This window comes from Passer montanus, unplaced genomic scaffold (assembly GCF_014805655.1).
Source record: "Passer montanus isolate IOZ18808 unplaced genomic scaffold, ASM1480565v1 scaffold50, whole genome shotgun sequence".
Taxonomy (NCBI): Eukaryota; Metazoa; Chordata; class Aves; order Passeriformes; family Passeridae; genus Passer; species Passer montanus.
This window is the reverse complement of record NW_024369930.1, coordinates 1,372,650-1,400,489: the sequence shown is the minus strand read 5'-3', so window position 1 is coordinate 1,400,489 and position 27,840 is coordinate 1,372,650. Positions and strand designations below refer to the sequence as shown.

General features: G+C 38.3%; 1 protein-coding gene across 3 annotated transcripts in view; it reads right to left on the bottom strand.

Annotated features, from left to right (window-relative positions):
• The window catches only part of SEMA3A (semaphorin 3A), a 278,963-nt gene that overhangs the window by 137,345 nt on the left and 113,778 nt on the right, over nt 1–27,840 (bottom strand). For 2 of the 3 annotated variants that reach the window (XM_039723771.1, XM_039723769.1), the window contains one exon: nt 27,557–27,754. In XM_039723771.1, coding sequence (XP_039579705.1) covers nt 27,557–27,668 — 112 coding nt within the window. In that variant the 5' untranslated portion in view covers nt 27,669–27,754. Of the gene's footprint in view, nt 1–27,556; nt 27,832–27,840 lie in introns of those variants that run through there. The other variant, XM_039723770.1, reaches the window with a different exon arrangement.

The following is a 27,840-nucleotide window of genomic DNA, read 5'->3' as shown; positions in this document are numbered from 1 at the left end:
TTTGGAATAGTCATGTGCCAAACAAATCTAGTAGCACAATACCAGGAAAAAAAGCATGGACTCAAAATACACACTGTGTCTATCAAAACAAAGGAGGACTAGGAAAATGTTCAAATACCTAAGTTTTACAGGAATCCACTTACATTTTTATTAAAAATAATAATAATATAGAATTATATTAAAATTAAATGCTGTCTGCTTTCAAGTAAAGGAATTTAGTTTGTATGTCATCCAGGAGTCAGTGTATCAGTACAGAACATGCATAATTATTCTTTCCCAGTCAGAAACTGGGCTGGCACTTTCTGTACTAGCTGATCTCCTGTAATCTTTACAATTATTTTCTGCTAGAGTATATTGCTGTACTGATCCCTAAATACACATACTGGTTGCCTACTATGGCAACATCTTATTGCTGCCTTGAACTACTGAATGGGAGGCTACAGAAAAGGTTGACACAGACTCTCCCTAAAGTGCCCAGTGACAAGAGTCAACACAGCAAATTTTGGTTAGAAACCAGATCAAGCTTCTTCAGCGTGAAGATGGTCAACCATTGGCACAGAGGGATAGAGAGGCTCTGGAATTTCCAACTTGAAGATACTCAAAAGTTGCCTGGAGAGAGCCCTTAACAACCTGAATTAGTCAGCCTGGCTTGGGGCAGGGACTGGATATTAAGCCCGAGGACTTTCAGCAGCCCCTTCCAACCTAAATTACTCTGATTTTTTAATTATACACCCGTTCAGTGAATAAAGCAAGTTCTTACTTATATTCTCTTTTTAACAGCTACTGCTGTTTTCACATAGGCATTCATTTTTTAAAAATACATATCCCACCACTTCTACAGCAGTCTACAGGGTAAACTTCTTTCCCTGAGTAGGAAGAAACAATCTCAATGATGAATTAGGGTTTTCTGTCAGGGCACACAGGCACCTAAAGCAAAATCAGTGGGGCAAAACAAGCTAAAACACCCAAGATAACAGCAGTGTATGTGTGCCATGTGTTATGCAGGTGATAGAAGAAACTCTAAGGCTGATTAAGTCCCATAAATTTGAGATCTTGTAGTTCAGAGAAAACTATTGCAACTAGTTAAAATTACAAACTGAGGTAAAACTAACACAAAAGCTTTTCCCAGTTTTCTGTCAGTGAAAATACCAGTAATTTTGCTGCTGCTGCTGTTGTTGAAATAAAGATATCTCAGGAGCACAAGAACACTGTGGGGGTGGATACAGAGAAAGTGGCAACCATAGACACAACTTCAAGCAAGCAGGTTCAAACTTTAATGACCTGTGTAGGAAGATAAATGAGACTTCAAGAGAAAACAGAACTGTTGGCATGAGGATGTTGTTAGGTGCAGCAGGCAAGCACTCTCAGTGCTGATAAATTGGTAGCTGACAAAGAGCTACATCTTATAATGATGACTGTGTAAGGCACAATGTATTTTTCCTACTAGTTCTTTGTCTTTCATCACATGTGTTTGATGAATCCTAAATTAATATTGTGCTCTGTTTGAAATCAGAGACAAAAAACAACAGCCACTTATCAATCACATTATTTTATCTCTCAATTATCCTTAATTTAATAATTGTATTATTTTCACTTCTGTTATAACTTTAAGGGCTTCTACTGCAAACATTGTTGTTTCAGATGGTTTAGGTTACCAATAATTTTCAGTAAGAGTACTTTTCCATCTTTTTTTTTCTTTTTTTTTTCCTCTAAGCTCTTTTCTATATCATTACTTTGTCTAATCATCAGCCTTCCTGGAAATATTAATCATTATGTCCACTAGACTTTCAGAATAACCTGCGTCAAGTTTCTTTAAATTGCTTCTCTGTTTATGTTAGCCACAGTCTGAATAAAATTATTTGAATAAACAGGTCTGAAGCATATCCTGAATTGTACTGTTGGGATATGAACCCAAAATCCAACATAATTCCTGGCATTATAGTAATAGTATTTAGGAGAAGAAGGAATTGTATTAAATTATAAATGCCTGTGGAAAGGAATTCTATGCAGCTAGCCCTATTTTCCCCAGTAAAACATATTTCATTATCCTTTGTTTCTTATACAAAAAGAGCATGAGTCTTGTCTTGGAAGAACTATGATAGTTCAGCCATGGCATTTTTTGACTGATCATATACTCTATCATTTGCATGTCATTCAGAACAAGTCAGCTGAAAGTACCAACTTAAACATACCATGATGTGAGATTTAATTGCAACATGTTATGTGAAAGAAGCAAAAATATTAAGATTATAGAATTTAATGTCTAACCCAGCCTAAATACTGTAGTGCTTTGTGGTTAAAATGGTTATGAATGGTTAAATGACCTAGGTCAAATATATTCCAATTTAGACCAGAACGGCAACTGTAGTTTGGAAGCCCCAAAGTAAAGTTTCTAAACTCATTTTCCACCATTTCTTTGCCATGTGATATGAAACCCTTTATGTAAGCCTATCACAGATGGATGGACACCGCTTTGATGTGGTCCTTACTACTGCTCTATTTCAAACCTCCAAGAAAGTTTCAGTGTTACTGATTTTAGCTTTCATTTAGTCCTGTATTGAGCAAAGTGGTCTGATCTAAAACTTTGTATTCTGAAGACTCGTACATCCCTCTATCTCCACAGGAACAGAAGGTGTTAATGAGAGCACAGTTGTAGTTCTAGGAGCTCACAAAACTTACATAATTATTTTGGCGGCTCAGGGAACACACAAGGACATTTTGAGATATTGATAGATTAACAAGGCTTGGCATGGAGAGTGCTTTGACTACTGGTCTATGTTTGTGCAAGTGGCTCAGCCTGCTCTGTGCAAGGGATGGGCTGGATGGAGCTGTGGCAAGGACAGTCACACTTATTAAGCTTCAGCTATTGCCTGTAATTAAAAACCAACTGGCCTGATATTTGTCTCATAAAGTAACGGCTACAGAAGTGCTGGCACTAATAGCTCACACAGTATTTACTGTTTCACATTTTGCAGGTTTAGAAAACAAAAGGCCTGGTTAGCTAAACAAAACCAGTGTAAGAAATAGGCCAATATATTCTGAATAACAACAGCATAAAAAACCAGTTTAGTTGAAATACAGAATAGTTTCTCTTTGCTCATTGAGTGCTATTGAATTTTTGGCATGGAAGAATAAAAAAAAAAGAGCAGATGGTGAAAGAAATAAATTAAGCTGCTGGTGATGGAATACAATATCACACTGAATTATAAAGTATGATGAACAGAAATCCCGTTAAATAGGCTCTTACACCCAGTATAAGACGTTCATATTGTTGAAGTTCATATCTGATTATTTTGGTTTATACTCTATTTTTTAGAGCTTTTATTTTCAACACAGATCCTGACATGAATTCAAAACAGAAGTCCAAGAAATGCAAAAAAAGCGAAAAGGTGCCCTTTTCACAGTCTTCACCCACAAGCCAGATATTCTAGTTCAGAACATTACTATGTTCTAAAATGTATAGTACTGTTAAATCAATCAAAAACCTCGTACTTTTCTTTTTTAAGAGTCCTTACTCCCTACCGCAGATTTGAAGGTCTATATGTGTGTGTGGCTGAAGCCTTAACATAATTTTCCAATCCTTCCATTTTTTTTTTTTTTAATTTCTCTTTTGTCTCAAAATCTTGCTTTGTTTATATCTTTAGACTTTGGAAACAACAAACTGTTACTGTTAAAAATCAACGCGTTTAAGAAAAAAAGTGTAACGTGTTCATGTGAACACACTGTGCAAGGTATTTTCAGAAGTAATATCACATTGTCAAACTTTGCCCTGGTAAAGAAATACATAACTTTTCAGGAATTCACAGTTTAACTCTTCAGTAATAATGTTCCCATTGTTTAATGTGAGCTGATCAGCATTTAGGTCACAGGCACTTTGGTACTTTATCAATTGTGGTAGAGAGGTTTAATTTTCAGATACTCTAAGTTCTTTGGCTTCGCAATGTTCTCCTCTTTCTGCAACATAGTGTTCCTCCAAACAACAGCACTATGTGGTAAACAGTCTAATATCAGTGTAGTTGTCTCAAGAGAATTTTAGTTAAGTTAGTGAAGATAAAGCCACTGTAATGTCTATCATTAATATTTATTATTAAAAATATCAATACTTTTCACCCTTTTGCCTCCAAACATGGTTCAAAGATGATCTGGTAGCATTAGCTCAACTTAACAGTTGAAACATGAAGTTTAATTTGGTTTTGAAGATACAAATCATGGTTTGAGACTTTCTGAAAACTCATCTGAAGCCTTGCATTCTACTTCGGAGAGCCTGCTGCTTTACCCTCTATGGAAAACTCATATTGTAAAGCCCATACACTACTTTTGTACCTACTTTTAATAGAGAGATGGGGAATCCAGTGCCTGGTTTCCCTTTATTCTGGATTTTTACAATATATGGTCATATTCCTAAGGTTTACACTACCCATTTCTACTCTCTATAAAAATTATTTTATTTCAAGATCTATGTAGAAAAACTATATTAGCATCCATAGTAATATTTTAGGTCTGTTTATCTTATTACAGATCACTGGGCCCTATTTTTCTTCTTGCTGCTTTTCCTTATCTCATGCCCCACAGGGATGGGGTGATCAATGTCAGTCCATATGTATTGCTAGCCCTGACCACTAGTCAACACCTACTTCTTCAGACACCACCTGCAGATAACTGGAATAATTTCCAAAACTCTGTGCTTAGTATGCCTGTTCACCGAAAGAATAGTAGATGGAGTTCCTTATTCTTGAGCATTTTGTAGTCAAAAACATCCTGACAACTGCATGAGCCATCTTGGTAACCTCACAGTTGATCTCTGAGTACATTTTGCAGCTGCACTGAATGTAGCTGGCATAATGCCACACATTTCCTGGGAGTTTTGTGATCACAGGGAATATTGTAACATGCCTATATACATTTCCTACAAAGCATGACAGACTAACATCTAGGGTAATTTTCTACCCCTCATGCAAGAAAATATAATGTTCACTGCTTACACAGGATCTTGACAGTGGCTTGAGTGAATCCCGATTCAAACTGCTTTCCCAGACCACTGTAATATGCAGGTTTCTTCTGGCAGCCCTGTCTGGAATCCTTGTGACCTTCATACACATCTTATTTGTCCAGCAAAAAACCGAGCAGTCACGATCCATAACAGACATTTGTGCTGGGAGGCTCCTCTAACAAACGGACCACGATTGAGGACAGGACATCTAGGTTATGCAGTGCTAGCACTTCTCACTTCAGTACATGCCTGGTGCCACTGTCTCCTGATTGACCAAATATGACCTTGAGCCAAACCCACAAAGGAAACAGAAGCAGCCCTCCACATTCCAGGGAAAAATGTGCCGAATTCATCTGGGGCAGAAGCAGCAGGAGAAAACAAACACCCGCTGGTGCAACATAATTAATTTGAGGAGTAGGGGACCAAGTAATGAACAAATAAGAAACCTCTGTACAAAATAAAATTTGTAAAACCTTCAGTTCTTGAGTTAGAAAGCATCCCATATCTGAGCTCTCTGACAATTACATTTTAAAATGTGTTAGACTCTCTAAGGATACTGTCTGTGCATCATTCTTGGAAAATGCTAGACAACATTAGCACCTTGCCAGATCTCTCTGATGAAGGCAGTGAGATGATATCACCTGAAAGTCTCTCAGGTAAATAATAAGTCTCTCAGGTAAATAATTAAGATGACATGACAGAAAATTCTTACTTGAGATGCAAATAGAATCTCATGGCAAGAGAGATTAGCAGCCCTCTGATCCAGTGGAGTGAAAAAAATCAGAAAACTGGAATGGCCTACTTCTTCAGGTCAGTGAAAACCACTACAGCATGAAAATAGTACAAAAAAAAAAATTAGGTAATATGTTTCAAAGTCTGAAAAGTTTAGCTTGGATTTCTGGTAAAAGGCTCAAGATTCTTTTTTTAGATTTTATTCTCTTTTTTTTGTTTCTATCTCTCTCTAGTATCCAGGAGACATTGCAATATAATGTACTTGCAATATTTTAATCTTCCTTTATAGTACATAAATCTATGAGAATATACACATGCATATATACACTAGAAGGCACAGAGACTACTGGGACATCTGATTAAAAGTGAACTTTGGACATGATTTTAAAAATGTATAGTGTGGGGCAGAGATGAGAAGAACGCATAACTTTTAAAGGATGAATGAACAGTATTATTTTGATATGGTTTGTCTTTCAAAAGACAGTACTTTCAAAGGTGCTAAACATCCAACACTTCCACTGACAAGCTACCTTTGAACAATTGAGGTTCTGAGCTGCTTTAGAAATATCAAAGGGTGTAGATAAAACTGAATATAATTTGAAATCAGTCAATCAAAGAATCTGAAAATTCATTATCACTTTGTCCTGACTTTGCTTAGAAGAATTGTAAAGAGAGCTGCAGAGGTATGATGGCAGAGACAAAACTGAGCAGTAATTGGCAAGGAGTCATGGATGCTCAGCTTTAAAGGAGCATGGTTACTTTACACCCTCTTCTATATTGTGAACTGGATCATGATGGTAGGGAGACTATAAAAAGAGGGAGGAAGAGCTGGTACAGATGTATTCTGGAACAGAAATGTGCAGGATACAGCTCCCATCCCTGTCAGAAATGCCTTTATAATCTCTTGCTAGGCTTGAAATGATTCAGAGTGAATGTTGTCTTGATGCCTCCTTTTGGTTAGGTCTCTGGTCATGTTTGGTTTGGCAAAGTTCAATATACTGATGCTCTTTTACGATTACAGAAGAGAATTTAAAGACACATCTTGCTAAAAATTAAATACAGAAATTCTCAGTTTATTTTCTATCTTTATATATCAACTGCTTTTTGTCAACTTTGAATCTCTGTAGTATCTGCTAATGTGCCATAGATTTTATTCCTCATAATTCAAGTAGATTTATAATGTTGTTTTTTGGTTTTTTTTTTTTGTTTTTTTAATTTTGATTGAGTTCAGTTTGGCTCTTTTAGTTTTTTTCCTGTTCAAGACTTGAATAACTGAGGACTGACGTGGTTGTGTCCTTTTCCCATGTCTCCCAAGGAGTTACAGTATGACCTTGGCATGACCATTATTTCAACAGCCTACCTTAGGGCTGCTTGTTAAATGGACTGTCAGGTTTTCCACACAGAAACATTGTTTTTCATTGTACAGTGGCATCCAGCCTTCATGGGGAGATTTAATTTCTGCTGACATTCAAGTAATAGCACAGAAGTATGTCAATGAGTGGAAAACTGACCAAAGCAAAATTAATATAATCTCTAAAAGGTATAACAGACACTCATTGTCTTCCCTAACATCAATAAATTTTCTCCTCATACTAATCTACTTCTGCTTATAATATTATCTGTTTTGTGCTAGAGAGGTCTCCAAACTATTGCCTTGGCAACCAACAAACATTAATCCATGTGAGATTTTCCTCTTGAAATACTTTCTATATTCGAAACACTATGTAGGAGGTAAATTGCACTGGAACTGGAAAAGATGTGCTGATGATTTGATTCACATTTTTTCTGGATTTTGCGACAAAATACAGTCCTGAATGTTTCTTGAGTGAGAACAAATTCACCAGTAGTCGAATGGAAAAGGCTCCACTGGCCATGCTTGGACTGAATGTTGATCTGCCCCAGCAGACCTGCAGCATCCTGAACAGACTAATGAAAGACCCAGTGACACAACACATTTCACTCCAGGCCTGAGGTAGCTTGTGTAACACCAGGTCCTACACTGCTTCATGTTACCATTCTTAATTTTCAGCTGTCACACACACGTAATAGCTCAGTTTCAGGGGACCAAAGCAAGGGCTGCATTTAGCTGGCAAGCAGACGTGCAAAAATTGGCACTTGCATCATTCCTGTATGTTAAAGCACTTTCCAGCTTGCATAGCTGTTGATGTATCACCTAAAAGAGTTTGTGAGAAAGCCCAGGCAAGCAAATAGTGTCACACCTTGGGCTGTCCCTGCAGGTAAGGCAAGCTCTTGGGGTTGAGGTCAGAAAGAAAAGGCATGTTGGAACATCAGCTTTAACTAAAGACTGTAGCCTGGTTTGCAAGGCACCAAAATCAGTAGGAAAATTCTCACAATAGGGCTCAGATTGCACCTCCAAAGAACAATACTGAGGACTTGAATCTCATGCAGAGCCTTAAATGGACCAAGGCAGAGGCACAACCAGTTTAAAGGACTGATCAAAGTCCACTGATGCTTCTCCAAAAGCTTGAAACAAGTGTCACAGAAGGGAAAGCAGTAATCCAGGAAGGAGGTGACAGAGGTTTAGGATGCCTGTGATGAGGCCACATCCTAATGCTCTTGCACAAAGCACACTTGAAAGTCAAATTGCATGGAGAATATTTTATTCATAAGTGCAAACACTTTCGAGCATTTGTCAATGTGAAACAACACATTGCTCGGGTCTCTGAAGACATGATGTGAACCATAATGTGTGTTATTTCAAAATAACACATAACTTGTCACTAATTATTACTGTAATAATCTGTATTTGAATGAATCAACAATGGCAATGCATACTTACAGCAAGGAAGGAGCAACTCTAGCACAGGAGAAATTCTGGTTTTGTATTCCTTATGGGAAATAAAGGAAACCTTTTGTAAATAAGGACCATTGTTCCAGACTTACCTCCTGAAGAAAGGTTAAGCCCCTCAGAATGAGTAGATGGTTTCCTTAACATTCAAATTCAACATGGGATTACCTTTTCAGAACTGTTTTCTATGCCTAGTAACACTCACATATTCATCTATGCCAGAGCCTAGAGGACTGCACAGCTTGTTTTGGAAAACAGTCATTCTTCTTGTGTGACACCTGGAAGTCCCCTGATAATCTACAGTGTTCCAGTCGACTAATATGACAAACTACACCTGAAACCACAGACTAAAATTAAAAAAAAAAAAAAAAGAAAAAAAAGAAGAAGAAAGAGAATGCACAAAGAAAAGAGTTTCAGCACCAATCAAAATGAAATGGGAACTGCTTCTCCTCACCAGAAATATAAGACAAACATACCTACATATCTCTTCATATTGGAATGAATGTATGTGTGTAACAAACTTGAATAATTTTCCAGCCTTTATATCCAAAGAATTGCATAACATGAAAAAGACTGTAAGGGAAAAATTTTGAGGAGGAAAATTTTCAGCTTTTGCATTTTATACGTAATGACATTATCACTTAAAGAATCTTTAAGACAGGAGGGAAAAGTAACCTTTTTAACTAAAAACACTTATTTTTCCTCCCCCTAAAAGGAATAGGTTCCTAAAGAAATTAACTTCTCAGTGGCAAAAACAATGCAGTCAGAAAGGTATCAGGCAACAAAAGTAACTTAAGTTGCTAAAGTTCTTGGACTTGTGGTAATAATCTGATTATACTGTTAAGGATTTTTCAAAAATTAAATTTCTTTTTTTCAAATTTCTTTATACCAGAAAGCAAGAGTAAGAGTCATTTTCTTAGTGCTCTGGTGTTTGTTTGAGCCTTGAACTAAATAACAATGTTATTTATCAGTTGCACTACTCGTTCCGAAAGTCCAGATAGAATTTCATTGCGCAAAAGCAGAGTCCTTGCCTTCAAAACACATACAATGTCACTGAAAATAAAACAGTGTACAAAAAGCCTGTACAGATTAGAAGCTGAGGCACAAGGATATTGTCTGACATTACTTAAAATGTTTGAGTAAGATCCTGAACTGATGAATGTCTATCCATTCACAGATTAGCCACAAGACCAATCTTCCTGGCATTATTAACATCCTTGAAACATGAAGGCGAACACATATCTCAATTTATCAATGTCTTAAAAGATTTATTCTTTAAAAGTAGAACAAATTTTCTGTTAAGCAAACTATAACCAATAATATTACTAATTTTTAAAATAACCTATTGAATTATATCAAAGAATCAGACATAAATTTTTAATGCTGTTTTAGCTGCAATAGATGTTGAGAACTATGTTTTGACATTAACACATAGCTGAATGTGTCAAGCTGGTTTGGAGCTTCACAACTCACATAGGAGCTTTATGAAACACTGTTTCTCTGTGACAACACGGTTTCATAGCAGAAATAAGGAAAGCTGAGAAAAGTAAGGAATTTTTTTTTTGTCTCAAGGGAAATTACAATATTCCAACATCTGTTTTCAAATTAAGTCAAACAGTCAAAATACTGAACTTCTCAGAGTGACAACTTAGGAAAAAAAATAAACCGGGAATGTGTGACTCTTGGTTTTTATCATTTTATCTATGTTTTTTCTGGTCAGGGTGTCCAACTTCCTTAGATTTTAAGGTGGAAAAATACACTCCACAGTTCACCCATGGCCAAGTCCTATCCTAGAATCAAGAAGCCTGGAAATGCTTCTGGGTGTATCCTGTCTCACACAGCACCCTCTGACAGTGAACTCCACCTTATACAAATGATAAACCTGCCTCATCACTGATTTGGACCTCTTGCCCAGGATTTGAGACAGAGCTATATGGATTTTGCAATCCTATCATTAAGTCTTATGCTGATCTCTGAGCTCTCAAAGATTTTAATGGGAGTTAACTGTCCTGGTCAGAAAAGAATGGGCAAGAAAGCAGGAAAACCACACGAACCTTTTGCAAACCCTCCTGCTACCCTGAACACACAGAGGTTAATGTCAGATGAATATAATATTATATGCCTGAGATCAGCACCACAGTCCAAAGTAATGTTTTCATTTGGATAGAACTGGTGGAAAATTTGGATTAAACGGAAACTTCCTTTTTCATTGACAATTCATTTTGATGAAAAACGCCTGCCTAATCCTTGTAATACACTACCAGACAGTCCCTCAAGGCAAATTCTCTGCCAGGTTGCTTCACTTCTTTGCCATTGCAGCTCTAACTTATCTGCCAGCTCTGACCTGGGGAGCCAGTTGTGGTGGTAAACAGTGTGAGCTGGTCAGTCACTCGTTTTACACACGCCACAGATCAATTCCTGTATGATAGTGCTTTTCCATTTACCACATATGCTGAACTGCATTTGACCTGGTGGTGAAAGGTTTCATTTACCATTACAGTCACTTCAGCTGTGCAGTCTCCAGTCTGTATGCTGATTTATGGATGGATGGATTTGCATATGGCAAACATCCACACAGCTTTCTAAGTTCACATTTATGCCAATAAATGTAAGGTCAGGGCTATGATCCTAGTATGAGTAATGTTTTTATTAGAAATAGCTCTCCTTGGGGTTTTCGTTGTTGTTGTGGGTTTTGTTTTGTAGTGTTTTTTTCAATACATGTAAGGATAACATTCCATTACAATTCCAGTTTAAGACATAAGGACACTGCTGAAGAAAACAAAGAAAACAACTCTATTTCTTCTTATTATTCTTTCTTCCCTTCTTTCCTTTTATTTCTTGATTTTTCTTTTCTTTCTTTTTTAGTTTGGTCTTGCAATTGCTCTTTAGCAGGTGTACATGGGGATCACCTTGTCTGTAGGTGCAGGACTGAGTACATGAACTTAGGGCAAAATGTCCACACTGATCTTGGAGATGGGAACATCAGAAGAGGGCTATCCAGCCAGACCAAAAGGCAGCCTCATGAGGAAGCTGCCCTAATACTGAAGACCAGCCACAAATGATTAAGGAAAGAACATGAGGACAAGAGAAGACATAATTCCTGGCAGCCCGTATGTCAAAGCTAGAGAAAATTGTGCTGGGTTTTCAGGTGGGAGGGTTTTAGTTAGGTTTAGGGTTTTTGCTGCTGTTTCTTGGGTTCGGACTACTTTGTTCTTTGGTTTGAGTTTTTTTGGTTTTTGGTTGTTTTTTTTTTAGGAGGGGTGGTTTAATAGCATTAGATCTTCATTTCCAGATTAATTAACTGTACTGCACAAGGGTCATGGTTGGGTGGCTACAGTATCAACACTGCTAATACCCCTTACAAATACTAAAATGCCCCTGTTTTAAGAAAATGTTACAGTAAGCAAGCTGTCAGTCTTGCCACAAGGTATCTCCAACTAACATTAACACTGCCTTGATGAAACATCATGACAAATATTCATTCAGTCTTTGTTTCCTGGTATGAGCAAAGATCCACCTCCCACCCACATTCTGTAACAGATTTAGGAATGCAAGACCTTTCATGCTTAAATCATTCACTATGCAATGCAAACGTTTATACCCACTGAAACACAAAACACATCATTCATTATTTTGAAACTTAATTATGAACTAGACATTTACATTGAGGAGGAGCTAAAAATAACTTGCAGCCGGGCGTGGTGTAATTTTGCACTGTCTGTGGATCTGGGCCAATTATGGGTGTGTAAATAGCTTCATCTTTGTATACATTATGTAGGTAAATGCATGCATGCACCTAAGGATATTTCCACAGTTCAGAATTTGGTAGATTTCTTCCCTCTGCTTGGCACCACAGAGGGATAGGCTGAGCCTACCCAGACACAAAAAAAATCTCTTTGTAAGAGCTCTGAAGTGGGAGAGAGCTTCTGGAGAGAGCAGGACAAAACAGGAGAAGGAAGGAGTTTCTCATGTTGCATTTACACTCCACGTACCCTGGTCATGTACTCCATCACCCCACTGGGCTGCCAGTTTTGTACAGATGTCTGGTGGTCACATGTGCTTTAGTTATCATTTGAACAGGCTCAGGGGCTCCCTTACAGCACGTGGCCTTTCTCATATATCAATCTCTTGCATGTATGGTAATAAATAATGCAATTTCTGCCTTCCAACATCAGCCATGGCCAGCATTACAGCAGCGTTAGGATGCCTCTCTTCCAACACATCATAGACTTACTCATGAGCTACTCTGTGGGTTGTTCACTGATTGCTAACAAAATTTAAGTAACAGCTCTCATTAATTAAACAGATGCCCCTTACAGCCTGCTGAAGAACTTCACAGTTAACTGCACCATAACCAGAAGTTTTGTAAATGTGTTTCCTATTGCATTCCATGCCATGCCACAAATGGTTTCTGCTCCTATTTTTAATAGAAAACATTATTTTTGCTTCTTTCTTTAAATGTATACCTATCATAAAATGTGAAAAATTTTATTGCTTCACCACCCTCTACTGCATTTGAGACCTTCTGCATTTCTTTAACATGTGACACAGACCACAATAAATTTTAGGGTAATAGAAGTGTCTACACAAGTGGCTACATCTGAGTGGCTGCAATCTGAGATTCCTCTTGCTGTTTTGCAAAGAGCACTGAGAGCCCATTGACAAGATGTCTGGGGTGAGGGAGCACATGGCCCCGTGCTCGCTGTCCCACTTTGTCAGACTGATGTTTGAAAAGGAGCAGGGATTCCTTGCTCAGTTGCTAGCCTTAGCAGCTATTTGGAGTGGCAGGAAAGCAGCTCTGGAGTCTCCTGCTGTGGGGAGATCTCCTGGGCTCTCTCCAACGAGCTCATGTGAGAAGCAGTCAGAGCAACTTTCACTCAAAGTGCCTGGAGCCATAGCTACAATAAATAAGTAATACTCCAGTAAAGGATAAAAGTTTCCACTTTTATTCTGTGCCCTTTTTTGATGGATTGGGAATGTTTATTGAAACAGAACTGCTGCATTGTGGAAACCATACTCCAGTATTGTAGTATTACTTTATCAAAAGTTACTGTGCTTGAGGTAGCAGAAATGCCTAATGTTGCTCCACATACAGTCACACAGATGGGCTTCTGCACAGTGGGCTTAATGGAGAGACCTGTTAACAGGGAAAATGAGACAGGGCTTGGATAAGATATGACATTCCTTTCCTCAAAAACTCAGTTTAAAATTGCCTGGCCATTCAAAAAAATCAGATCACATTTCATATTCCTACTCAAATATCTACCAGACTAAGTGTCTTTCATAGTGACTTTAACTGAAGTTTTGTCCCACTGGACATGAGGATACAATCAACCACAGCAAGGCAGGGAATGCTCCTCTAGGGGGGCACAGCAGAAACATGGGACAAAAGAGATCAAGAGGGAAGAGGGATTATTACTGAATCAAAACTTTCATTTGAATACATTTTGAACAGTTTTTGCATCATTTCTTCCCATTAAATGGGCACAGCTCAAAAATTTCAAGTGATCCTTATAATTGCTTGAGTTCATTGGTTGATTATTTTCCAAGTGAAGAATAACTTGCATAGCCTCTGAAAAGGGCACTTCACACTGCAAGTGCCAGGTACATTGAAATCAAAAGGACTACTCATGTGAGTAGGAATTTGTTAGATCAGTCCTTTTTTGTTGTTGTTTTTAATCTCCTGGCAAATACCAAGACAAATCACATTTCATTACAGGAATATTATGTAATAGAACAAATCCCAGAGCCTCTGAATAACAGCCTTTGTAAATTTAGTGAATTAAATTGCATTTAACTTCGCAAGTTTTTTGGAACAGTGTAACCAGACCAAATAAGTGCACAGAAACTTTGTGAGAAAGAGTGTGTTGTAAATTATTACCGAGGTGACATTAATTATTTTCTGAAATATGGAGGTTGAATGAAATACATCATGTTATTTTAACGTAAGTAGATGGGAACTACAAAACAGTACCAGGGAAATTATACTGGTAAACTACAACAGTCCCAAACTATCTCATTATCAAGTGGTAGGTACATAACCTGTATCAATTTTGGAGGTGAACTTTACTTTGGAAACATTTTCTAGTCCTTGTGCCTGCCTAATCACAGGTCTTGAAGCTGTTTCAGGCATAAAGGGCTTAGTAAATCATTGTCTCTCCATATATACACATGCCAATTCTATCTAAACAGATAAGAGGCACAATAATATATGTAGAAAACTGTCTGACTCTGAGCCTATTAGGATTTGTTTTACTCTGTGTTCCTCATTTTTCTACTGTTTGCTTTTACTTTTTCACCTTTTTGGATACACGAAGAACTGTGCATTTTGAAGGACACGTTTGGTTTTAAACTACAACATTCAGCTTTATCTAGCTGAACATGTACTGATGTACAGCAGCAGAACAGAATAGTGAAATAAATGCTGGGCAGTTTGTAAGGAAGATTAAAGTAATGATTTTTTTGGGTGGCTCCTGGGTCAGATACTGACATAATACAGAATAATACTCAAATCCTTTACATTTCTTTCACTCCTATCATACTTATCTGCCAGATTTCCAATGAAGGTCTGCATCTGCTTACTGCTTAGATCTTGTGCTTTTTTTTCCTTTTTCCCCCCTTCATTGGGGGAGAAGGAAGAGGGGCTTTTTTAGCTTATCTTTTATGAAATATTAAAAGAGGCAGAAAACATATAGTACTTGGAGACCTGATATTGCTTTTTAAGATTCATTTTTCCCCAAGTGGTCATTATTAGAGTAGATCAATTTAAGGTGTGGGAGTTTCCATACCAGTGAATAGGTTAAAGTTTTATGGTGCTGCTTTTCACAGTACTTTGAAATGCAATGATCTTTGCCAGGAGCTAGCTAGAGAATTATTTACATATCCCCATTCCTACCTCAGCTGACCATTCACATGCAAATGGAAACTTTGACAGCTCCTCCACACATTTATGAAACCCAATGATCTGTCCATTTTTCAACTCAGAATGAAAGCTATGACAATGCCTTAGAATAAAGGCCTGCCAGACTCTAGATTAGTTTCTTATTCTGAAGTACTGAATATGAAAAAAAAATCCGACTTTATTGGAATGGAAAATTTGGGGAGCACAGTGAATGCTTATTAGACATAAAATAAGTATTGATTTCTTAGTCACCATCTGGGGGACAGTAAGTTTAAAACATATTTAAAAAGCATAACTGAAGTAAGCTCTTGGTTTTTCCTCCAAAAAATAACTGAGCCCCTCAAAACCTGATCTTTTAGAATGGGCTCAAGTCACTGCACTGTGGGCACCATGACATCAGAGGAGGAAAATGAAAAGCAGACATTTAAACTGGCCCTGCCAGTTAAACCCCATGTTTGAGAACTTGACTTGTACTACTGAGCACAGTGGGTCCCAGAACAATTCACCTCTGCATTTCAGGAGGAGGTCCATGGCCTGGCCCTGCACATGCAAGCAATTGCCTCTTAAACCCTGAGATCTGACTGGGCAGTTCAGCTCAGGACAAAGCTTTCATAGTGATTATCAAAAACCATCACTATTCCACCCTCTCGCCAATTGTTACTTTTAAAGGAAAACTTGTCTTAAGACTTTAAGTTTTTTCTGGTGTGCTCTCAGTATCTTATAACCAGAAACAAGTACATATTTCCTTGTCTAGAAAGCTGTATTTCACCTCTCATCATACAATTTACATACACTGATCACTTCCATATGTCTGGCATAAGGTAAAATAGTTTCTATGCATAGTAATGGGGGTGAACCTACAGTGAAACAAAATTCAGTATTTATTATATTCCTATATACTGGCAGAAAAAAAAATTTAAGAGTGGCAGTTATGAGAAACAACCTTAAGGGGCTGATTATGGTCTCAGCTATGGAAATTGCATTAAAAAGCTACAAGATGCATTGCTCAGATATGTCCCCACTCCCTTTGGTAAAATGTCAATTAGCAGCATCAGGGGTCTAAACATGCAGCACTGCAGTCACAGTTATGATGTTACATTTGGTTTACACCAGAATAGTTCATGACTGCTTAAAATTTCTAATACAGAATAACAATACACATGACACTCGTCTCTCTGAAAACATATGAAAAAGTCTTTTGACACCAGTAAACAAGACCTTGTCAATGCTCTCAGCTGGTCTTTTTGCCAGCCTCAAGAATTGAACTTGGCTCTTCTAGCACCTGCAAAATTGAAAGAAAACTACGTAGCATGAGGTCAAGTAAGACACCATGGTTTAATGTGTTAAACTACCAACTGAAGTTCAAAAGAACATCAAAATCACGTGAAAACTTGTATTTCTCCTGTATTTCTTAATTTATGGCATGAAAATGGTTAGCTTATTACAGAAAAAGAATGCTATTCAAACAACAATTACATCATATAAGTGGCACAAGGAAGTACAAAAGCAAAGAAAAACATTCCTTGAGATAATTCAATGAAGATAAGATTTAAATGCTGCATTTAAGGTATGTGGAATATATGAAACACAAATTTTATTTTCATAGGCCAGGCTGAAAAATGGAACAGGTGCTTTCTTATTTATTTTAGGAATGAGGATGCAAATCTTTCTGAGATGCAAAATTCTACTTATGAATTTCCTATAGCAGTATATCCTCTTTATTAGGTCTGAACTAGGGCTGTCAAGCAACAGTTTTCCAGTGAGTGAGTCACAAATGATAGGCAATTATAACTGACTCAACTGATTACTGAATACTTCCCCAAGTGTCTAGGAAAGGTTGCCCTCATCCTGAAGAAGTCTGGAGAACATTTGGGGTATGGGAAGTCATAAAAAAGGATGTGTGCCCAAAGAAAAAGAAAGTTTTTGTCCAGAATCTCTTGGGAAGGAAACACATACACTTGAAGGAGCCAGGGAATGTTTAGCACCAGTGGCTTGGTAAGGTATGCTCAGACTGAGCAGAATAGGAGAAATTGCCCCTTAGTTTGGTCTGATAATCACAAAGAAAAAAAAAAAAAAAAGAAGAAGAAAAAACCCCCACAAAAACAAACAAAAAATAAACAAAAAAAACACCACTTTTTATTCCCTCTTAATTTTAAAATATGACTATCAGCCATGATAAGAAAAAAACCCTAGCTTAAACTCAGAAATTGGCCAGAATCTCATGAGCATGAACACACTCATTGTTGGTAGACAATACTGCAAAGACTGAACATAAAGGCTCTTCTCCAGAGCTATCTGTAATCACCCTCACAGTGTGTTAAGCTTGAAATACAGGTAGATACCCCAAAAAACATTTTGAAGGGCTCCTGTCTAAAAGTGTCTGGAATATCCAAAGGAACTGAATTAGATATGCTTCCTGGATAATAGGGATGTGTTTCATGTCACAGGTACACACAGCTGTGAATATTACTATTATAATCACTTTAAAGTACCTCTAAGCCCTTTCTATGTTGATGAAAAATAAGTTCTGACTCAACTCTGAATACACACATTAATGGGATTATTCTGAGAGGTGGATACAGCTCTGAATAAGCATGGCAAGTCTCTGACCTCCAGCAATTACTCATGAAATCACTTAATACCACTTTACAGGTGAAGAAGCTGACAGAGAATAGCCAAGGAATTAATAGGATTTCACATTATTGTACTTTCTTTGATTCTCTTCACAGTACAGAGTTTCTGTGTATCATCAGCTGTGCTGCTGGGTTTCTCTTAATGTCCAACCTCCATTTGCAGATGATGTAGGCGATATTAAATAAAAACTTTCCTGATTTATGACTATTGTCCAGTAAAGAAGTGAGTCACAATTCAGGTTTAAAGAATGATGAATCACACAGATTTGTAAAAGGATGCAAGAAAAGGATGTAGAATATCTGGTAGTTTCCCATTACGGATGAGAAAAAAAATGTGAACAATTAGAAGTAGAAATGTATGTAACTGTTGGTCTCAATACTACAAGCTGCAGAGAAAAACAAAATTATCAATATATAATATTGTTGTTAATACTTCATAAAACTCCTTTAGAATGAGCTATGAAAAGTTTCCTTCAATTTTAACAAATTCCTGAATCTTTTACCTTGAGACGAAATCTCACTTGCCAGCTTGTTGCAGGTCAGTTTTTACGGCTAGAGAACAAACTAGGGATACATATTTGGAACAAAAATACAGACTGAGGTTTACCATACTGATAACCCAACAGCCAACACCCTGGAATGCTGCTTTGCTGATGTTTGTGACCTTGCAGAGAAGTGACAAGTAGAGCTCTTTGAAAATGTTATCACACCTTCCCATACAATTGAATATACACTTGATCTTGTTGGGTGACTCTTGACATTTCTTCTAAGAGCAGCAATTCAGAATGAAGAAATTTCCTAACTTTACAATTTGCAGGTACCTCAACCTTTATGTTGTTATCTACAAGGCGATCAGAGCACGAGGTTTTGATAGAGTCATTCATCTGCTGCAGTAGAAGTAAATATGGGGAAAAGCACAATCTTGAAGATAAAGTTGTTTTTCCCAGATCCCCAGACATAATTTCTGCTGTCCCTCCTATCATTCAACAGGAACTGGATTTATCACATGGGCCTAGCAGGATGGAAATCTTGGAAAGGACCTGGTGTGGTGGAGGAGAGACAAAGCTGGCCTTCAGATACTAGAGAGCAACACTAATTAATATTGATATGACCTTTGTTGTGCTTTGAGAAAAAGAGTTTCCTTAGGAGTCAGAACTATTTCAGACTACACATTCATGAAAAAGTAATGAAGTTGCACTAGGAAATCCATGAAAAAATTCAAAGTAATGTTAACACCCTGAAATCATCACTTCATCTTAAGGGACCTCACTCTGTGTCTTGGCCACATATGGGATCTGTGTCTGGCAAAGGAGAGTTATTGTCATTCCAGTGTCAGCTGGAGATGAAGGCTGTGCCCTGCACTCTCTGCAGCTCTTTTGGATTCTTGTGAGCTGGATTTATCATGTGATTCCTCTAGAAAAGGCCACCAACCATCCCCCTTGAGAAGCAGCTCTAAATCCTTTAAATTATCTCACAAAGCTTTTCTGTGTCCTTTTCTCATACAAGGCTGGAATTTCAAAGGGACCCAAGAGGGGCGGTCAGAACCAACATGAGCCAACTTCATTAGAGTGAGGAGTAAAGGAGAGCTTTCTTTTTCCTCCTTCCACAAGTTAGATGAAAGCAAATAACTACTTCATTCCACAGATTGCTCCCTGCAAAATCCAACTTTGCATGAAAATATTTATAAGAGATGAGAATTTTATTTGACTGCTTGCTTCTAAAGTTTCTGCAACATCCAGCTGGAGAGATAAGCAGGCAGCCCAATAAATGTCAAACAACTTTAAAACATTAGAAGAATGGCAAAAACTTCTGACTTTACTGTGTTTGGCTATCAAACAGCAAAGGATGAAAACTAGATGTGACACAAAGTAGAGTAGTGCTCACACATTTCACAGATTGCTGTAGATATGTCTAGTTCAAGGGGGATTTGTAATCCCCAAAGGGAGAAAAGAATTCCCCAAACTTTAAATCTATTCAGAATTTTTAGAAATCAATAAATTAGATTTCATCCTACTCTCACTATTTAAATAGTTCAGCTGAAAAAATGTAGACTCGGGGTCATGACACCTGTCCTTTGAATTGCACATATACACACAGATTTTTATTTGCAAACCATGCTCTATGAAATTGAATCTTGAATATGTTTTTCTCTTTAAAGCACAGAAACATTCAGATGATAATGGAGCTAGCCAGGGGACAGCTTATTGAAAGCTCTAAATGATTAAGCCATTAAATTAGTAAAGCTCTGTAGCCCCAGACAGCCACTTCCAGCATGTGTCAGTGGATTTGGGATGAGCTTATTAAGGAGGTGAGACAGGGGAAACGTGAGAAGTAAATTAGGTAATTGTTTTAAGAATGTGAAAAATGTAGCGGTACTGTTTATTTCTTTCTACAATGCAAGTTTGGTGAAAATTTAGATAGAGTCACAGGTGACATCAAGATCACAAATACTGTCGTATGCATGTTTAATCAGCTCAATTTTTACACTGCTTTAAATACTCATTTAGGCAAAAACAGTTTCTTAAATTAGGAAGGTGTGGATCAAAATACAGCTTAAGTTATTCCATAGCAGTTAATCAGTACCTTCTTTTGATACATTCCCAGAGAGAAAGAAAATAAATAAATGAACAAGAAGCTTAATTTCTGTTACAGTCAAAGACAAGTGATGAGCACCCTTAAAGTCTCGTTCAGTCTGCCTAACTCAAGATTATCTCTCTGGGAGTACCTCTCCTTCCCCTGAGAGTGAAAAGAGCCTAAAGTGGCAGACTGCGTCAGTCACAAAGAAGGAGAGAGACACCACAGAGAACCTCCTGTGGCGCAAGAGAAAGGGTACAAGACTCTTAAGATTTCTGATGCTCTCAACAGCTGTGGCCATACTTTTCTCTCTTGTATATCCAGACACTATCCCACTTGGAAAAAAAAGGAAAAGTCAAGTAAAAGTACTATCCCCACAGTTATTCTCACTATTCACAGCTGTTGCTGCAAGAGAGCAGCTAACCTATATGAAGGCTGTATGTGGGAGGACCATGAACTTGCAGACATTTCTGAAGGGAGCTTTAATCCTGCAAGGGAAGGAATTTGCTGAATCGCCCACCAGCACAACAGCAGCAACAAATTTTTACATGTAACCTTACTTAACAAGAGCACCATAACAGGTTACAGTACCTCCATTTAAAAGTCAGACATAGAGCTCCCAGGGTCCACCCCACACATTTGCTTAGAAATAAGTGTGTGGGAGCCTGAAAACAATTTCACCCTTTTGAGTTTTCAAACAACTGGAAAATGTCACAACCATTGACACCACTTAGAAGGATTTGTTTGCTTCTCAGTCACTTAGGCACTGCCTCAGGTGAAGATGGGATTTTGCTTCAGATTGAACTGGGGTCAACTCAGGCTCCAGCTGATGAAGAAAGTGTTGAAAATACTGGAATAACTTTGTATTGCAGGCACTTCCATTGTAGTGTTCCAGGTATGCACATAAGGGAAAAGACGGTGGGCCAGAGGAAGTAAATAAAGAAGATTCTCTAGCAGCAGCTGTGGGCATTAAAGGCCATATGCACAATCAGTGATTAAGCAAACCAAAACCATATTAAAAGGATCACAGTAAAGCAATGCATTAAATTAAAACTGAAAAACACTTCAAATAAAAAAAACATGAGTTAAAAATACAAATAATTTCATGGCTTCTTTTCAGGTGGGAACTTCATGGAAATGCTTTCTGTTCATACAGAGTCGCCTGCAGGAGAGATTATAAAAATAACCCATTTACATTGTAACAACCTGCTATGAGTAGGTTTCTCATTTTAAATACTGTTTTGCTAAACATTATGGAATAAGTATACACCTGAGTAAACCCTAAGCAAATAGGTAAGTACCTCAGTCCTGATCAAAAGCTTCAAGCACAGAAGTACATTTTAAGGCAGACTGCACATATCAGAAGATTCACTGAGCTCAGTGTAACCATGGATATTTAAATTCCTCACTAGGTCAGAGTTTTAAAGATGCTGTTACAAACAATACAAGTAAGTGCTGCACACCTTGTCTACAGCAAAAGAGTTTCCATGGCTGTCAATACAGCACCTTCCAAGAATAATTCAGTCATTTGCAAACCATACAGTAAAAATAATTATAGAGAACTTCAGCTTTGCAGAATAGGGAGGCTCTGTAATTCAGAAACCACTTTTTCCACTGGAATTAAATGGGAAAGTTGGAAATGCAAAATGAGAATGCTGGGCTAGGTTTTCACCCTCCTTGTTCCAATTACACTGCCAGTCTCAGGCCCTAATTAGCCAGCTGAAAATTTCCCTATATAGGCAAGATCTGAGCTTAGGCACTTCCTTCATCAGCTTTTCCCTCCTGTCAGCCTGTGAGCTGTCAGAGCCAGGCAGGGTAGTCCTACCATTTCACTGAGAGTTCCCAGGTCTTGGGAAGACCCCAGTCAACCAGTTGATAGAAAGACCAATACACAGATCTTCCCTGAAAGACTCATAATTTTGGGGAAAAAAAAAAAAAAAAGCTGATGTGGCTGTGGATGCATTTGGTACCTTTGCTGTCCTGCAGCCTCCTGCACTGACTGAACTGTGAGGTCTGAGAGCACTGGAGCCGTGCAAAAATTTTGTCACAAATGGTGGAATATAAAGATGCAAATGTCCCTTTTTTACTTTCCTTCACAGTCTTCCTCCTCAGCCAGGGCTGTTCTCTCACTTTCAGGCATGTCAGAGAGGCTTTTCCCTCAGACAGTACTCTCACAAGATAGTTTAAGCAAAGGTTTTTAAGCAGACACCTTGAAATTTGAGACAAACTCCAATACTGGTCCCAGCTCAAGAGAAACAGGCTCCCTTGCCAATATTTCTCTCTCCATTTCCTTCTCCCACTTTGTCCTGCTTTCCCAATATTTGCAGAGGTATTGAATTGTGAGTTATAAAGTTTGAAGGAAAGGAAAAACCACAATCAAACCCACTGGCAGGTCATCAACTACAACCACTCTGGGTGAACAAACTACAAGCCAGGTATCATATTTACATTAGTGTACGTACAGGTAATTCAGTGCGGTGCCATTCCCCCCTCATCACCCCATGTGGGACAGATTGAAACAGACAGAAGTTTTGCCATTGCTTTCACTAGGGCCAGGATTTCATCTGGACAAAAATCCATGCTATAAAATTGTAAATCAACTGCACATCAAGGATGGAGTAGTTGTCACTATCACTGCAACTTTAAACAAGACACTAACTTTTAATATGGCTTGAATTGAAGCCAAGGAGCAATAGAGCTAAATCTGTGTGCAATGCTTTTCCACTTACTTTTTCTCAAGTAATATGTATCCAATTGAGCAACAATAACAAAGGAGAACCACACATGTACTCTTGCAAAACATACTTACAGCATTTAGTAATTTTCAATAGACAAATAAGACGTGACAGATGGATTTGAGAAAGTTGGGTTGACAAGATTTACTCATGTGGAAGCAAAAATCAGGGTTGCTTTATGAAAAAAATCTGGAAATCAAGGAATTGTTAATGGAAACTTTCATTGGGCTTATTTGTTTATATTTAAAGGGTACTATAGCTGGTTCCATCTCTGTTTGTGGTTTTACCTTCCCAGGCAGAGGACAGCAAAAGAAAATACAAAACAATAAATGATACAAGAAATCCATCTGGAGTTAAGGTTATATTTATTGTTTTAAACTTTGCACACTCAACTTGATCACCATCTTTCTGAGAACTCTGTGCTCAATAGGAGTTTCCTGAACAGAATCTGTGACCTGGTGACACAATATAGAGACTTAAAACCAACATCAGGATTGAAGTCAATGACACTAGAAAAAACACACCAAAAAAAAAGGCAAGAACAAAGTCCCCTACACTCTTAAGGGAAGATTCTTTTTCTTTTGATACATCAACAATGACATTTCTTGTTACTCTACAATCAGGACACAAAGTCTCTGAAGGACACAAGAAGAGCTCAGTGGTTAAAGAGCTCAACTGAGCTTTCAATTTTATTGTTGGTTTTACCACATGTAGGCTATGATCCAGCATTTAGGGACTCCAATGAACTTTGGATCAGGCTTTTAATCATATTAATTCCTTTTGACTGAAATAAGGAGATGAGTATGATCTGAGCAAAACCTTTCCAATCCATGTACAAAGATAAAAATGCTAGGAAACTTGATAAAGTACAGGGCAAAACCCAGAAGCAACTGAACAGGAGCTTCACCACAGATTTCAGGTGGACAAGGATTTCCCTACTGCTCTCCTCAAATTTCCTTTCTTTAATATGCCAGCAGAATCCAGGTGATGTAAACCAAATAACCAGCACTCTGTTTTACAATAAACAGAGGGAATCTCTTCAGGTCACAGATGTGGCCTTAACATGTGCATTTATACATTTTCTCTGCCATTTCCCATCCAAACCATGCCCCGTAGGATGCTTCTAATCTTCTGCAAGACTGAACGATAAGAAGCTAAGAGGAAATAAGAGCAGGAGTTCACCAAAGCTTCTGTCCAGCAACCAGGGAAATGGCAGAGCTAATACTAGGCCTTTGAAAGCAAGTGACCATAGGAAATCAAGGTTGGCAGGGATTTAACCCTTCATGACTCATTTGGCTAACTTTTAAAGCAAACGCCTGAGCTCTTTAACCATGTTTGACATCTAATTAGTCGAGACAAACAAGAAGTTAAAATACATCCTTGATTTTCTTTTGAAATAAAGTAGTGACAATTAGCTCCAAGGTATTTGTTTAGACAGACAACAAGCATACATCTTAAAAGAAAGCACAATGATGACCACAAAAAAGTGAAGTCGCTTGGGTCCTTCTTTTCACCCTGCACGTTTGGGGTTTTTTTTCAATATTTTAAGTTTACCTCAACCACACCTCTTCATGGAGATGAGGAATGGGTAACTAACTGAGTAGCTTCTTTTTCTACTTGCAAGCAGTTTAAATAGAGATGAATCACTTGGTATCACGTAGTCACATGGTGGTGAAGTATATCCAGAGAGATAAGTATTAGCATGTGAGGTATTCTGTCAGTGCCTAAAAGGCGTATTTTCAATACCCACAGCGCTTAAGGATGTTCCTACGCAAGGTGTTAACATTGATCTGTGCACTGAGCACTGTGCTGGAAGCAAAATTTGTCTGGAAAAGCACCAGCTGACAAGGCTTAGACTTCCCAGACTAATAATGATATCCCCATACCTGGGGATCAGTGCAGCAGCACTCCTATTGACCTGGCCAAGCATTTACACTAGTGCTTAACATTAAGCATGTGAGCAGTCCGATCTGATTTTCAGAGTTACACATTTGAAGTCAAATACGTGAATCAAAGGCTACAGTGTGAATTCCTGTAAGTCTTCAGATTTCAACTTGCTTGGGATTAAGTACACATTTACTGTCTTCACTAGATAGGAAACAGGGTTGCTCACCATTTGAACACATTTTTGTTGCACAGTGACCCACCAAGTGTGAAAGAGTTTGGATGTTCAACTCAGTTTCCTGCTTTGCTCATATAGGACTGACCACATAGCAAGATTTGATATCTGATATTTTAAAAAATTAAAATGAGACTCTTTATCCCAGCAAGACCAGAACTGGAAAACAACCAATCAGCACAGTAGCAAAATATTTTTTAAAGGTTCCATAGATATAGCACCAGCATGGTGGGGAAAAAAAAAAAAAAACAAACCAAAAAAACCACAAGAGAAAAAAGAGACAAGAAAAAAAGAAAACCACCATCAGTCATTTGGCAACTCTTTGAAATTAGTTTCTGTGCATTTAGCCAATTTGAGCAGGGGTAGCAGACTTGAGCCACAGATAAACTTTAAAAGGTGAAAAAAAATCCCAACAATAATTAGCCATTAAACCCCTTTACAGGATATTTTTATAGCATTTATGCTTCTATGTACTAATCTGAGTTTCAATGTAACTGTAGAAGTTTGGAAGCAATTAAGAGTTTTTTAATGAGTTTTCTGACATGACATGTAGTTACTGTAGAAGCTTTCTTTAGACTCCATTACTCAAAAAAAACCAATTTTGTGTTAAAGATTTTTTTTCCTCATTAACAGACTCTGAAACCCTTAAACTGTTCTTTTCATTCATATATTTTCAAGTTTAAATACACACAAATATGCACATATGTGTTCTTTAAGAAAACCCGGCACATGCATTTATTTCACACAAAGCATCCAAGTTTTGCAGGTGCTTAATTCTTTATTTCATCTGGAGTGTGAAATGACGCCTGCCCTGTATCAGAGAGGACTTTTCTCCCTCTCATTTGCAGCACGAGAAAGATGAAAAAAGAAGGAAAACGTATTTCTACTGGCAAGAGATGTACTGACACTATGCTGTAAACTGAGATTGACATCTATGACCAGGCATGCACACACATGTTCTCTTTTTCCCTCTGCAGAAGCAATGTGTCACTTTTCCTCTCTCCTTTCAGAACCGTAGCTGCAGCTCCTTCTCTCAGCCATCAATAATCTAAGAATTATGAGGAGGCAGCTCTTCAGAGAGATGTGTATGTACCTAGGTGTACAGCTCTCCGTTTAAAGAAAATACTCCACAGCTCTTACATTTTAAACTTCTTTCCCAGTCGTACATTCTCCAGATTTAATGAATTGTTCTGAAAATGTACTTAGAGTGGAACTATGCTGATAAAGAGAAGAGCCTGTCTACTTCACTGTTCCCCTTTCATAGTGGCACTATTATACAAAAGTTAATTACTGACAACTGCAGTGTGAGTGGCATTACACAATTTCAAACATAAACGTAATCTCACAGCTCTCTTTCTTCAGTTACACCTTCCCTGTGATCTCTAATGACACACATCAGACTACACCGAAAACAACCCTGGTTCAAATAAATCGCACTGCATTAAACATCCATAGGCAGCATTTTCTGGTGCCTAGCAGTCCTCTCCTCCTTTTCTGGACTGATCTGCTCCTTTCAGTTTATAGTTTCTTGGCAAACCCACCATCTACTGCTTATGTTAGGCATCTGATTGTCAGATTTGTACAAACTGAATATTCATGACTTGAAAATTAACCACTTCATGCCTAAAATATAAAATAAAAAAGGTATATAAATCTTTATCCATTCCATGATGTTTAAAGCAGATCTGAAATTGGGGCTGCACTGCACGCTCAGCACGGGGGAGGTGAGCTGGGTGGCCGAAAGCGACTCATCGTTTTGAAGAGTAAAGTCCGGTGAAATAGCACAAGACTGAAAAAAATGCTCTAACAGGGATCAGCACGATCCGGAGTCCTCGTCTGCAATCGCAACTAACTCTTCTTTGTCTGGGTTTAAACTGCCTGGTACCGAACGCAGCACGGAGAGGCTTTTCAAGAAAATGTTTTCAGGAATTTCTTCTAATGTCAGTTTCCCCTTTGCAAGATAAGGAAGAGCAGTGAGGAAGGTGAGGAGGGAGGGAGCGACGGGGCAAGGAGAAAAAGAGGTTCGGAGGAAAACCGAGAATAAGAGAGAACAACAGACTTACCTTTATACGACAATTTGAGCCTTGGCACATTATTCTTCACATGCTGGCAGTTGACTCTTCCTGCTAGTAATACTCCCAAGGAAAGCAAGGCAATCCCCCTGAGCCAGCCCATGCTGCAGCAGCCACTGTAGGGTCCCCGCCAGCCGCAGCCGTGGCGCTCCCCGTCCTGCCGGGCGCCGCCGGGGAACTTCAGGCAACCTGGGGAGCGGAGGTAACAGGTGATGGGGGTGGGCTCCGCTCCGCGCCCGCCGCGCCCCGACGCCGCTGCCGCCTCTGCCGCCTCT